Source organism: Chaetomium fimeti (assembly GCF_033439085.1).
Source record: "Chaetomium fimeti strain CBS 168.71 chromosome Unknown B0H64scaffold_2, whole genome shotgun sequence".
NCBI lineage: Eukaryota > Fungi > Ascomycota > Sordariomycetes > Sordariales > Chaetomiaceae > Chaetomium > Chaetomium fimeti.
The window spans coordinates 3,278,981-3,291,739 of NW_026944330.1; the positions used below are offsets into that span (position 1 = coordinate 3,278,981).

General features: G+C 56.4%; 2 protein-coding genes and 1 non-coding gene across 3 annotated transcripts; 1 reads left to right on the forward strand and 2 right to left on the reverse strand.

Annotated features, from left to right (window-relative positions):
* Positions 1–1,785: 1,785 nt before the first annotated feature.
* Positions 1,786–4,838, reverse strand: B0H64DRAFT_93971 (carbon-nitrogen hydrolase). The gene is made up of 3 exons (XM_062808999.1): positions 4,569–4,838; positions 4,156–4,495; positions 1,786–4,103 (listed from the first exon to the last, which is right to left on the reverse strand). The coding sequence occupies exons 1-3, from the start codon at positions 4,711–4,713 to the stop codon at positions 1,868–1,870; spliced, it is 2,721 nt and encodes a 906-aa protein (XP_062662708.1). The 5' UTR covers positions 4,714–4,838; the 3' UTR covers positions 1,786–1,867.
* Positions 4,839–10,166: 5,328 nt separating this feature from the next.
* On the forward strand, positions 10,167–10,238 carry B0H64DRAFT_t26. The gene has a single exon. It is a non-coding gene; the product is annotated as a tRNA-Met (tRNA).
* A 559-nt stretch (positions 10,239–10,797) lies between these two features.
* B0H64DRAFT_316225 (carbon-nitrogen hydrolase) lies at positions 10,798–12,484 on the reverse strand (the record flags this gene model as incomplete). The annotated part of the gene is made up of 4 exons (XM_062800278.1): positions 10,798–11,177; positions 11,373–11,860; positions 11,975–12,137; positions 12,340–12,484. The coding sequence occupies 4 exons, from the start codon at positions 12,482–12,484 to the stop codon at positions 10,798–10,800; spliced, it is 1,176 nt and encodes a 391-aa protein (XP_062662709.1).
* Positions 12,485–12,759: the final 275 nt, after the last annotated feature.

The following is a 12,759-nucleotide window of genomic DNA, read 5'->3' on the forward strand; positions in this document are numbered from 1 at the left end:
CAATGGCCAAAGCTAAGATGCGGGAGGGATGCAGTTCGATGGCACAGTCAACGCTAACCATGCGGGTGCGCACAGCATTGACCAGTCGCAGGGCAGGGACCAGATGTGCCTGCTGCAAGGGCCCTCGCCGTTTTCACACCCCCACTCCAGTCACCTGTTTACCCATTATTATTGGCTGCCGTTGGTTTACCCGTGACCCACGATTTGCCCGTTTCGGCCGAAGCTGAGCTGCTCGAGGCCAGCCCGGAACTCTCCTTCCTCTCCTCACCACCACTCGTCACACACGAGAATTCTGCCGTGAGGGGAAATGCGACTTGTTGCCAAACAGGCCCCCAAATCGGCCACCATCTCAAATCTTCACCAGCATCCGACACAGTGTGAAAATCACATGTCCATCTGCCGAGATCCGATACCATTCGCACATCTCCGGAAGGCGAGCATCTCAAAAAGACATCAAGGAGGATGGCCGTCATGCTGAAATGGACCTCACGGACCAGTGTTGGCCGAGCGATAATGCGCTACCAAGTACACTATATAAGCTTCCCAAGGTCCATCGAGTTCGAACCCCGTCGAGTAACTCATCCCTCATGAGATCCTTGGCTGAAGGATGGATGAGGTTGCCGTGTTCCGAAGTGCTGGGTGGAAGTTGGTTACCCGGTATGCGAGGGAACTCTCGACTTTCGGCAATAACACCCTATTCGCTAGAGGTTCGCCCCTGAGCTTGCCCCCAAGGCCAGCCGCGGCACAGCGCAACGCCGTCGTCAATGCATCTCCGAGACCTGAACCTTCACAGCCACGAGATCCAGGTCGCATCTCCCCAAGCCAACGCCACGGCGCTACCCCCGGCTCCGAGGAGAATGTTTTCGGTGTCCATATGTTAACTGGTCCACATCCTCTCAAAGACGAACATGTCGAGCTACCGTTGCGAAGTCCTCGTGGTACTCCACGGTCAAAACCCACCGATTCTCACGGGAGGTATGCGTTGCGAGCAAGATCTGGGGCATGGAATGCGACTGCTTAATTTCCACCCGGCCCATAAGAGGGTGGATCCCGAAATATTGATAACTATGCGTATGCTCAGCATGAATGTTGCTCCGGGCAAATTATCATGACGATATGAACGCGATCTGTGGAAGTCTACACAGTAAGGACCCTGTAAGCTCTTTGGGGTCGCTACTTGCCGCCCATATATGGCCGAGGCACGCTGAGGCGCCCCCTTTATTCGGAAATTCAGTGCGAGACATGCAGGACACAGTCTCACGGTAAGCCACTTTGTGATTGAGCTCCCGGGCCAACAATATCTTAGCGCGAGGTAAAGTCGCACCTCGAAACGCTCCTCAACCCGCTCCTCTTTCCTCGGTGCGCCTATGGAATATCTGGGGCATGCATACTAGTCATCGATGTGAGCCGCATTTGCGAAGAGTGGTCTGAGAACACTTCCCATACCGAGCCGTGGTGCCGGTATTGCGTAGTATGGACATGTGAGATGGGTGTCACCCACTTGGTCAGTTTCCCTTTATGGCCGACGAAGAATAGCCCCCAAAACGGCAATGTCGTCAAGAAGTACAAAACAACCAAATGCCTTGTATGATATACCTAGTTATGCGCGTATAATACACCTAGAGTAACAACATGACTCCCTCCGCTTGCTCCAAAACCCCTTTCTTCTCCCAACCCCTTCATCAAACCTCGACCCCAACACCACCGCTCCTCCCAGCACTTTTGATCCCCATAACCCCATCAAAACATGCAAGCAAGTCCTAGTATCATAACATCATCGGCCCTCCCCACCCCATCCCCCCGCCACCTCAAAAACACCTACGAAACCCACCACCTCACCACCACCCACTCCCAACCCAACCACTAGTTAACACCCCCGTGCAGGCAGCCCCTCCCTTCCAAACCAAACCTCCCCAACCTTCTCCCCGCCCTCCCCAGCCAGCACCACAGCACCCGGCTCCCCACCACCACCACCACCGCCACCGCCGCCTCCATACTCCCGAAACCTAACTGGTGCATCATCATCCAACCAGGCGCCGGCGTCTGCCCGCGGCAGACTGGGTGGCTCCCCAACGCCCGGGTGGTCGGCGAATGTCGACACCGAGGTGGTTGATGTTGCTGAGGTTGCTGAGCAGAGGCTGGGTGTGGCTGTGGCTGTGTTTTGGTGGTGGTGCATGTCGAGGGTTGGGTCGATGGAGAGGGGGGAGAGGTGGTCGTCTCTGTTTTGGTGCGGTGTTTGTTGTTGGGTTTTGGATGGGGCGGGGTCGCTGGTGTTGGTGTTAGGGTTGGGGTGTAGTGGCCAGCCTGAGTCGTTGTCACGGGGGGGCGGCGGGTTGTTGTCCTTGTTTGGGTATGCGTCTGGGTAACTCTCACGAACAGGGCTCGGCTGGTCGAGGGCGGGAGAGGGCTGGGAGTTGGGTTGTCTCCCGCGGCTTATGCTGATATGCCTGGGGCTGTAGTCGTCCGAGTCGTAGTCTGGCTCATCCTCCGCAGCCTCCTCCGCGAAGATGGCGTGCCGGAGACGGGATGGTTGACGTTTGCTTGCCCACTCACCGTGGCCCCGGTTGCCGCTGGGGTTGTCGAACGAATAGCTCCTCTGGGATGATCTGTGATCTGCCCCGCTAGACGGCCTGGCAAATGTAAACAACGTACCCCCGCCTCTATCATTGTCACCGTCGTCCCAGATGTCCCCAGCCACTGATCGTGGCGGATCTGAATCAAGCGTTCCCCACGCGGTCTGTTCCTGCTCTCCATAGCTCAACTCAGATGGTTGAAAAAGCTGAAATGGACTTGAGGTTCGAGGCGGGTATCGCGATTTGGGCGAGCTGGGCCTGTCGTCGCGGGACGATTTGAAATCGAATGCTGAGCCAGGTCGTGCTTTTAGTCCTCCCAAGACGCCGGCGAGTTCGGCCCAGTCATTCAGAGGTGCGGTGTCTGGCTCTGGATCAAATTCTTCCGCCTCACCATCTGCTTTTCTGTCGTCGCTCTCGGAAACAGTATTTTGAGTCTCGAACTGCGTTGGCTCCAGTTTGGTTTCCGTTCCGGAATGCGGCATCCTTGTGTCCGGTGATTCGTTTGGCTCCTCCTCATCCTCATCCTCTTCCACGATCGACTCCTTCAAAGCCGACAGTGTTGGTTCATGCTTCCAAAACCACTGGGGCGGGGCCTTCTGCTCGATCGGCGTCGAGCTCCAGCCGTCCTCGTCAAACGGCGTAATGGGTGTCATGGCAGCCCCGCCACCAAAAACCGAAGAGTGTGACCCGTCATGGTGGTGCCAGGGATACGGGCTCTGCTTAGTGGGAAACCTCCACGGCGATGATGGAACTGCTAGTTTGGGGCGGAATTGCCGTCTATCGAGGGCCGGGGTATCTCCCACGGCCGGCGTGTCGATTATGATATCATCTGAGATGGCACTGTCAATGGTAACGTATTCGTCGAACTGGGGCCGGGTAGGGATTTGCAGGCGGGTCGGTGAGCGGGTGTCCGTGGGAGTTTCACCCGGCTGGGGGACTTGTGCGAGCCAGGGTAGCTTGGGAGAGGTTGGTTGTTGGGGACTATCGAGTTCGACACCGACCCCAGAGTCGGCAGGATAGCATGGGTACGCTTGTCTTTCTCCGATCAGGGTATCGTCCGGGATTCGGTGCGTCCGCAAGTCGTCCTCCACATCCAAGGCGGGCGCCTCGGTGGGATACTCGTCGCTCTTTACGGCGTCGGCATCAGTGAGCTTGCTCATGGGCGGATGGTCCGTATCAACGATGAGCAAGTCGTCCACCCCACGCCCAAGAACTCCATAGACGAACACCTCGCCCTTTTTGATACCGATGACAGCACTTGTACCCGTGTATGTGGCTTCCGTTTCGGAGCCGGTCCTGTTGCAAAAGACGACGATAACCTCCTCCTCTTGGTCTGCGTGAATCAGGGGCTCGAGTCGCTGGACCCAGTAGACCAGTGTTTCGATATCGGGTTCCGCGGGGTTGGCGCCGAATAAGCCGGGATCCTGATGTGTCTGCCAGGCCATGGACACTATCACCACGTTTGCCTGCGCTTTCATGACGTGGAAACCAAACTCAAAGGCCTCCCAGGGAGCTTCGAGTTTGTAAGGGCTGTGATGTTAGCGGATGGAATGGGAGGTATGGTGGGTTCCGGAGAACCTACTTGAGATCGGTACAGATACCCAAAGCGACATTTCCAAGTCCGTCAATGTTGCCTTTGAAGAATCCACTGCCGCCCTCCAGAGCCCAAGTTTCGTCGGTGTAGAACAAGAAAGATTTCCTGTAGTTGCCGACGGTGTCTCCATCGCCGTTGATGATAAGAGCCGAGTTGTAATACTCAGGGGATGCCGGCCAGTTCTCCGAGACGTCCACCTTCTCCGGATATCCCACGACGACGGTGCAGTCGTGCTTGAGTGCAGTGGTCTGCGCCCAAAGAGAAGTGATACCCGAGCCAGCCTCTTCGAGACAGGGGGCGATGTGCTGCAATGACTTGAAGTTATAACCTGTGTTATGTTAATCTCTGAGCCGCAAAGCCCACGGGCGGATGGCGGCGGAATACGAGGGGTTGCCACGTACCACTGAAAGCGAGCTCGGGCAGGACAAGCAAGTCGATGCTGTCGAGATCCTCGGGGTCTATCTTGTCGAGGACGGCATCGGCGCGGTTGAGGTTGTCATCGACGTCACCGACTTGGGGGTCGAATTGCAAGCAAGCAATCTTCATGATGGCAGAACGGAGAACTGTCTCGAGGCAACCTCCACTCGATGGCAGCAACCAAGCAGGTCTACACGATCCAGCCCAAAGATTAGGTTATTCGACGTTCAATGTTGATATTGACGGGCCATTGCGGTAGTTGGCAAGATGAGGGGATACATGTGGTCTCGGCCAGACGGGAAACAAGAAGCACCTGACGAAAAACAAGGGGCAAGCCCCCGGGGAGGCGGGGAGCGGGAACGGAGCGGCACAGTCGTGTTCAGGCACGTTTTGAGATGTATTTTTGGAAGCCAAGGTCAACCAGAGTCCAAACTTGTGGCACCATGGAAACGGTCAGCTGGCTGATTGGGAAAAGTGTCGAGAGTGCCGACCTGTAAGCGCCCGCCATTCGACGTGATGGTGTCACGCTGCAGGGACTCTGCTTCCATCCTCCGACTTTCTGTGCTAGCTGGGCCTGAAACGACCTACTGGGGCGTACTAGTGTATGTACACCGGCAGACCCGTCTCCGGCCACTGCCGAAAGGGACGGAAAGGATTCCGGACGTTGAGCAAGCGAGATCGATCGAGGGCAAAAATGGAAATCGAATGCGTGAAGAGAGGGAATCATGGAAGAGAGGGCAATTTATTTTCTTTCCCTTCTTTGACTTGTGGACTTTTGTCGCACAGGAGCAGAGCATACCACGATGAAAATATCGAATCACAATGCCCGTGCCCTGCCCTGGAACTGGTTGTGATTCCCGCAGTTCAGGTCGACCTGGACCTGCGAGATTTGGGAAAGTGTGGGAAGCAGTGACCAGCTGCAGTTCGTCCCATCACATCCCCCACCATCCCGGTCGTGCATTCTGCGATCGAGCGGGCGGAGCCGGTGGGGATTCACACGCTTGAGTGGATTCCAAGCTAACAATAATCAGCCAATGGGAAAACGGACTGTTGAAACAAACTTGGAGAGAGCGAAGCTGATTGGACAAGATGATCTGCGGGGGATGAAACGGAAGACCCGCCAAGAAACAGGCTGGAGGGTGGCTTCGAATCGAGCGAGGGCAGTGGGGAAAGGCCACAATCGTCACTCACACTTCCACAAACTCGCGGGGAAGAAGAATCACGACGCCCTCGACAAACGATGGCTTATTCCGCCCACTGTTATACCATGTGTATCGTTGTGGTCTCCGGAAAATTGACATTCTTGCCCAGTATCTCGTCTTATTTATTCCTAAAATCGGCCTCGATTATATTCGAAATTGAATGCAGCCGTGGGCTCTGCACACCTATTTTTTCACAATGTGCATTTCCCACATGGGAACCAGAACAGGCTGGGGATAGCAACCATCTCCATGCTGCATCATCGCCCACCAAATCCTCTGCCGGCAGTTGCAGATAGAAACAACAGATGCCCCACGCTTACACTCACGTCCCTTGCAGTAGAACGCTTTTGCAACAACACTCGTGGGTGTGGACCTTGCATACGCGGCAACGGCTGCGCTGCGGCTTTCTGCGCCGTTTCCGGCGATTTCTGTACACAGTAGTATCAAGCTTTGAAACTTCCTCTGGCCGGCTGAGGCGGGCTTCACTCAGGCCGGCCATACCTCGGTGCCCGGCACCGCCTCCCAACTGCAACTCGGATTCGTGGCCGCCGACTTCCGGTCCGCCTTGCGGGAATGGACTTGCGAACCAACACCACCAACTCTTTCGCCTGAAACCGTCGAGAGACCAAACATTCAGAGTCCAGATTACTCGGGCACCTTTTCAGCCACCGCCAAACTTTGGTCAAGGCACCGCTCCGGAAAGGGGGTCACGTTGTGGCTGGGCCCCCAAACCAGAGCTCTGGGCCTGCCCTGTCCGCATCCGTCTTTGTCGGTTCGTGGCTTGCATATTGCTTCGGTTGCATCCATGGCCGCCACGAGGATTCTGCGTGCTTCTGAATAAGCGCTGACACCCTCCCATTGTCCTGCGGGTGAGCCAAAATAGGCGGCACATCTTGACATTTCGAGATCATTGTTTTCCATTTTGGTCGAATCCATACCACACACATCCTTGGGCAAAACCGTTGCTTGGTACGGCATAGCGAAGGCTGTCCCCAAGCTGGGAACAGCATCAACCGCAGCTGCTTCAGGGCCTACCCGCCAGCACCGCGCGTACTATACATGCGTCCATGCAGGACGTTGTGTACACAGAGTTCAGGACTTTTGGCGGCGCAGTTGATCTTGGCCCCGTTCCCCCCCTCTGCTGCTCTGCCCCTCTTGCCCCCATTTCAGGGGCAAATGCCGGAGGCGTTCACTCGGGTAGCCAACATTGTTGGTACCAGCGACCAACCAAGCTCTCCCGGTTCTTTGAAGCTTGCAAACCTGCAAAAGTACCTAGCTTGTCAAATGCCTGCCCGTCCCAACTGGAATTTGTTTAAGCGCGCCGGCGCTTAATCTACCGCCAACAGGTCCTATTCCGGACGGAGGGTGGTATTCATGGCGCCCGGTTTTGTGTACCACCGTCTTTGCGGGCCATCTGCGCCGCATCATCGTCAGCGGTACCACCCTACCCGTCCTATTCATGTTCCCGAGCCGGTACCGTGGGCCAACAGGCACCGCCTCCGGCACGCTTGGTTTACTCGCAGGGAGTCCGTAGGAATGAGGCAGAATAATCTAAAGGTGGTGGCCAAGTGGTGGTACATACCTAGGTGTCTGATATTCTGCCCTCGTGTGGCTCGGCTTGACATGCTCGCGCTTATAAGCCCTATCCCCTCGCTTCCGCGCGGGACGGGGAGTCATGGCCAGCCCGTTCTTTGGTCCCGGGGTTTTGGAAAGTCTATGATGCATGGCGTTCCGAGTAAGACGTCGGGTTACTTTGCATCTTGATCAACGGCAGCCGACATATACCGCCCAGGCGCTGCCCGCCCTTGACCTCACCAGCAGCATATTGACGGTGGACGTCGGCCCGTGTTGCACGGAGCCGCCGTACGTTGGATCTAGATTCGATCCTATCCCTTCCCAGGCCACTGATCCGCCAACCTCCCCCCAGACCGGTAGCATACTACCAGTGGCTGCCATCGTGGCCATTACCGTCGGGGCAGCCCTGATCCTTTGTGGCGGGATCTTCCTTCTATTCGCCTACCGTCGCCGGGCCGCAAAGCGCAGGCGAGCAGCAAAGATGTATCCCGACATAAAAAAGTACCGAACCGTCGCCGCCAGACCAGAAACACCACCCGCAGCGCCGTCGTCTCCATCCAGCTTGTCCTCGCTCTCTACCCGGGCGTTGCTAGACCTGGGGTATTCCGAAGACAGCAACGAATCCCCTACACCCCAACAACCACACAGCCGCGACCGCCGAAGCGTCGACACAGTCATTGCCCTCCGCTATTACCGCCACGAGCGCTCCCGCCAATCCCATAGCCCCTCTGTCGCCGAGCTACCCGCAACGCCGCCGCCCCAACCAGTCCCAGCACCGCTTTTGACCCCGCCTTCATCGACAACACCGCCGATGAAAGCGCGAACATTCCCCAGGCGAAAGCCCATCGGGAGCGGAAAACCGATCGTCTACCTCAACCCAGCCGGCGAACCATGGGTCCACGTCCCACCCCCAGCCCTCCCTTTACCAACACCCCCAACAGCACCGCCGCCCAGACGCTCCTCACGCATCCCACACACCCGTCCGCGCCCGGCCTTTTCCCTCTTCCCATCAGCTCACAACCCACCCGCCCGGCCGAAGCTCCAGATCCCGAACCAGGGGCGGCAGCCCCAACCACAAACCCAACCCCACATCTACCGCCCACAGAACAACCACACCCATAACAACAACAACCACAACCACAACCACAACCACAACCACAACCACAACACTACCGACGCACCCCCCCAACCCCGACCCAAGAAACGCAACCTCCCCCGCCCCTCCCCCATCAGAATCCACCCGCCAACCCGCCCCCTCCCCACCGCGCCCGCAACCGCGCCCCTCCCAACGAGCTTAGCACCCACGCACGAAAGAGGAAGCGCTAGGCTGGGGATGAGTCCGCCGCTGACAGCATCGGGGCCACGGACGGGGGCAGGGAGAGCGTATTTCGCGCCGCCACCGGGGCAGCTTGATGGTGGTGGTGGTAGTGGTGGTGGTGGGGTTGTGTCTGGGGGTGGGCGGAGGTCGGGGAGTGGGAGGTGGGTTTGGGGCGGGTGGCGGTCGCCTGGGTGGGGTGGGGGGGAGGTTGTCTGAAGGAAGGGGGGAGGTTGTCTGAAGGAAGGGGGGAGGTTGTCTGAAGGAAGGGGGGAGGTTGTCTGAAGGAAGGGGGGAGGTTGTCTGAAGGAAGGGGGGGAGGTTGTTTGAGGGGAGAGAGGATGAGAGGGTCAATGTTGAGAGGGAAGGTGAGGGAGGGGTTGCTGGTGCTGGGTTTGTTGAGTGGTTAAAGGTTGGGCTTCTATTTATTGTATGCTGACTGTGTGTGTGTGTTGTGTACTGTTACTGTTTGGTGGGTTGTATTATTTATTTTGTAATCTGGGTCAAGTAGGGTTCAGAGGGAAAGGTGCATACATTGGGAAAGGGGCATACATGGCGGGCCGGGGGCGTTGTTTGAGCGGTTGTGTTTATCATTGCTGGGGAGCCTTGCATACCTTACTGTACAGATACGAATAGTAGTGTCGAATGAGAACTTGGGTCACAACCCGTCACAGCCTCTCGCGCCTTGCCCCAGATACCTCGTGATTGATGAGATACCTTGGGAGTACACCTGCTGGCTCGACGTGTTTTCTTCCAGCTTTCTTCGCAGTAAATGAGGCGAATGGGTTTTGCAGGATTGCGACGAGGAAGCCTCTTCCAAGCGACGAAAGGCATAGAATGGAGGATGCGTCAATGACGTCGTCCTGCTCTCACATCCTTTTTTTTCTCTCTTTTGGTATCATTTCTTCCGTCCGCTTATGACTTTCCCTTCTTTGTTTCTCTCCCGTCACTTCAGAGTCGAAGTTTGTTGGGTTGTGGAGAGAGTCTGGCCAAAAACGTCATTGTTAGCGCGAGAGTGGGTCCACCGTCTGGGAGTCTCGCACCCCATGGGCAAAAAAATAGGTACACCAAAACCACACAGAACTATCTTGATGCAGTATTTCTCAGCCAAATCAAACCCGAATTTGATAAAATGAATTGCAATGCAATCTTTGACTGTTGGTCTTTCTATTTCCACGGTATCGCTTATTTATCTGGTCTAGTGGTCTATACACAGCTTGTTCGGGAGTGATGCGTTCGTTGCCGGGACTTGCAGGCGGGCCCACCTTAAGTCGGTTTTGGTGTATCGGTTTTTTTGGCCAGAGGGTGTCTAGCACGTCTGGCACTCTGGATGCCCCACCTTGACCCACCACACTCGTCGTGTTATGACTCAAACCGCGCCCCTTTTTTGCCGCATTCCACAGAAAGAAATTGATCCGAGTCTTCCAACAGATATACCCCTCCGCCTTTTCCGATTCCAACAACCAGTGCGGAAGCGCACAGTAGGTTAAAGCGATTTGGCGCAGCGGAAGCGCGCCGGGCTCATAACCCGGAGGTCACTCGATCGAAACGAGTAATCGCTAAGCTTATACTTTTGCTGGTGATTTAGGGGGGCATTCAGGTTTTTTTCTCTTTTCTCGCTATATTTTGTTCACTTTTTTGTTTCCCAGCACACATTCCAGCCAAAATGAAGAAAGTATTTATCTTCGTTGCTTACCTCTGTTGTACCTTGGTGGCAGCTCAGGAGGTTTTGTTACTTTTTACTATACTAGGTCGGTCGCCCTTTTCTTTCCCAGCAGATTCCACCACACATTCTAACACAGACGAGCACGAGAGTTACGTAGTTAACAAATAGGTAAGATACCCTAACATATCTTCCTAATTTACCCTTCTCACCAGACCCCTCTCACATCCAATGCCCCTATCCGAAACAAACCCCAACGCCAGCTATGTATGCACACTATAAATACCCATTTCCCAACTGTATGTACCACCTCCCTCCCAAAGAAAAAAGAAGAAAAAAAAGAAAAAAAGAAAGATAAAAGGGAAAAAGAAAGAAAAGGAAAAAAGAAAAGAAAGAAAAGAAGAAAAAAAGGAAGAAAAGAAGAAAAAAAGGAAGAAAAGAAAAACCACCACTACCCCTCAAACACAAACCCCCCGTCCCCCCAAAAACCCCCCTCTAAAAACACTCGGACTCGCCGCCACACGTATCACCCCGCCACAATGCGACCCCAACGGCGACGACGCAGCCGAATTTGAAACCGACCCCGAAGAGCGCCAACTCGCCACACTCCACGGCGAGAGCGCGCCCAAGTCGAACTTGACCGCCCCGTCCCGCCAGGAAGACTCATCGGGTTCGTCAAGCTCGTCGGGCTCGTCGGGTGTGTAGACGTCGACAAAGATTGGTATCGCCGACAGCGGGTGGGTGCTGTCGTCTGGTGAGGGTAGGGCGATGGGGGCTGATGATATGGGTAGGTTGGTTTGGAGGGATAGTTTGGGGCGGGCGTGTGGGCCGGTGCCGGCTGGTCGCGGGGGTAAGGCGGCTGGTTGGGGGGATGAGGCGGCTGGTCGCGGGGGTAAGGCGGCTGGTTGGGGGGATGAGGCGGCTGGTCGCGGGGATGAGGCCAGCCGATGTGTTGTTCTATTACTCGAGGCCGGTGGCGCGAAGCCTGAGGGCAGCGTCGGTGAGTCGACGTAGCCTGGCCCAGCTCCCGGACCGGGGCCCTTCGGCGGGCCGTCTTCCGGGTCGTCTTCTCTTGCCGGAGACGGTGGTGCTGGTGGCGCTCCTGGTTCCTCGGCCACTGGCGCCGCGAGGGGGTTGACTAGTTTCCCGAACGGCGGCTTCTCGGTGTCAACGACCAACAGCTCCTCGACACCGCGGCCGAGGATGCCGTACACGGAGACCTCGCCGTCTTTGATCCCGATCACGGCGCTGCTGCCGGCGTATGTGGCCTCGTCCTCGACCCCGCAGCGGTTGGCGAATACCACGATGGTCTCCTCGGAGCTGTGGGCCCGGATGACCGGCTCCAGCCTCGCGACCCAGTAGGCCAGCGTGCTCAAGTCGGGTGCGTCCGGGGAGGAGAGGAAGGCGCTCTGCTCGTCGTTGGTCAGCCATGCTGTGGAGAGGATGACCAGGTTCGCCCGCACGTGGAGGACGTGGAAGGCGAATTCGTAGGCGTCCCAGGGTGCTTCGAATTTGTAGGGGCTGGGTTGTTAGTCGGGCGTTGGCTGGCATGATGAGTTTGTGGCATTCTTACTTGATGTCCATGCCTGAACTGTCAGCGGAAAGCTTCTGTGGGGGACGTTATTATGGCTTCACATACATATCCCCAAGGCGGTCTGTCCCAAGCGGCCCAGCTTCCCCCCGTAGAAGCCTCGTCCCTCGTTGGCCCATGTGGCGTCTGTGTAGTACAAAAATGACTTGCTATAACCGGCCAGCTTCTCGCCGTTGTCGTCGACAACGACGAGGGAGTTGTAGTATTCTGGCCCACGCCCTGCTCTCTCGGTCTTTTCCGGGTACCCAACCGCGACGGTGCAGCTATACTTACGTGCAGCGGTGCGCGCCCACTGGGAGCTGACCCCAGACCCGGTCGGTTCAAGATACGGCGAGATGTGTTCTCTCGACTTGAAGTTGTAGCCTAGCAGAGTTAGCCAGATGCTCATCCGAGCTTAGAATGCTCGTACCGCTGAAGGCCATCTCAGGGAGGACGAGGAGGTCCAAGTTCTCTCGGTCGTCCGGGTCCGCCCTTGAGAGAACGGCTTCGGCTCGCATAATGTTGTTTGGCACATCGCCCACTTTTGGCGCAAACTGGAGACACCCGATCCTCATGTTGACGTCGCTGGTGACGACTAATACGCGTATGAGGATGTGTAAAACGATGTGAAGTCCAGGTCGGGCATGAATTGCCTTCGTACGAGAGGCCCGGAAAGTAGGATACTCTGAGGCAACTTCCCCCTATTTGGTCCAAAATAGACAGAATGAGACGCGTTGCCCCAAAATACAAGCGCGGGTATTTTTATCTTGTTCCTACGGCGCCAGTCGTGGAGGTGAGGCGCAGTTTACGGCAAGCATCAGACGATGTAACGAGGAGGGCGAGAACCAGC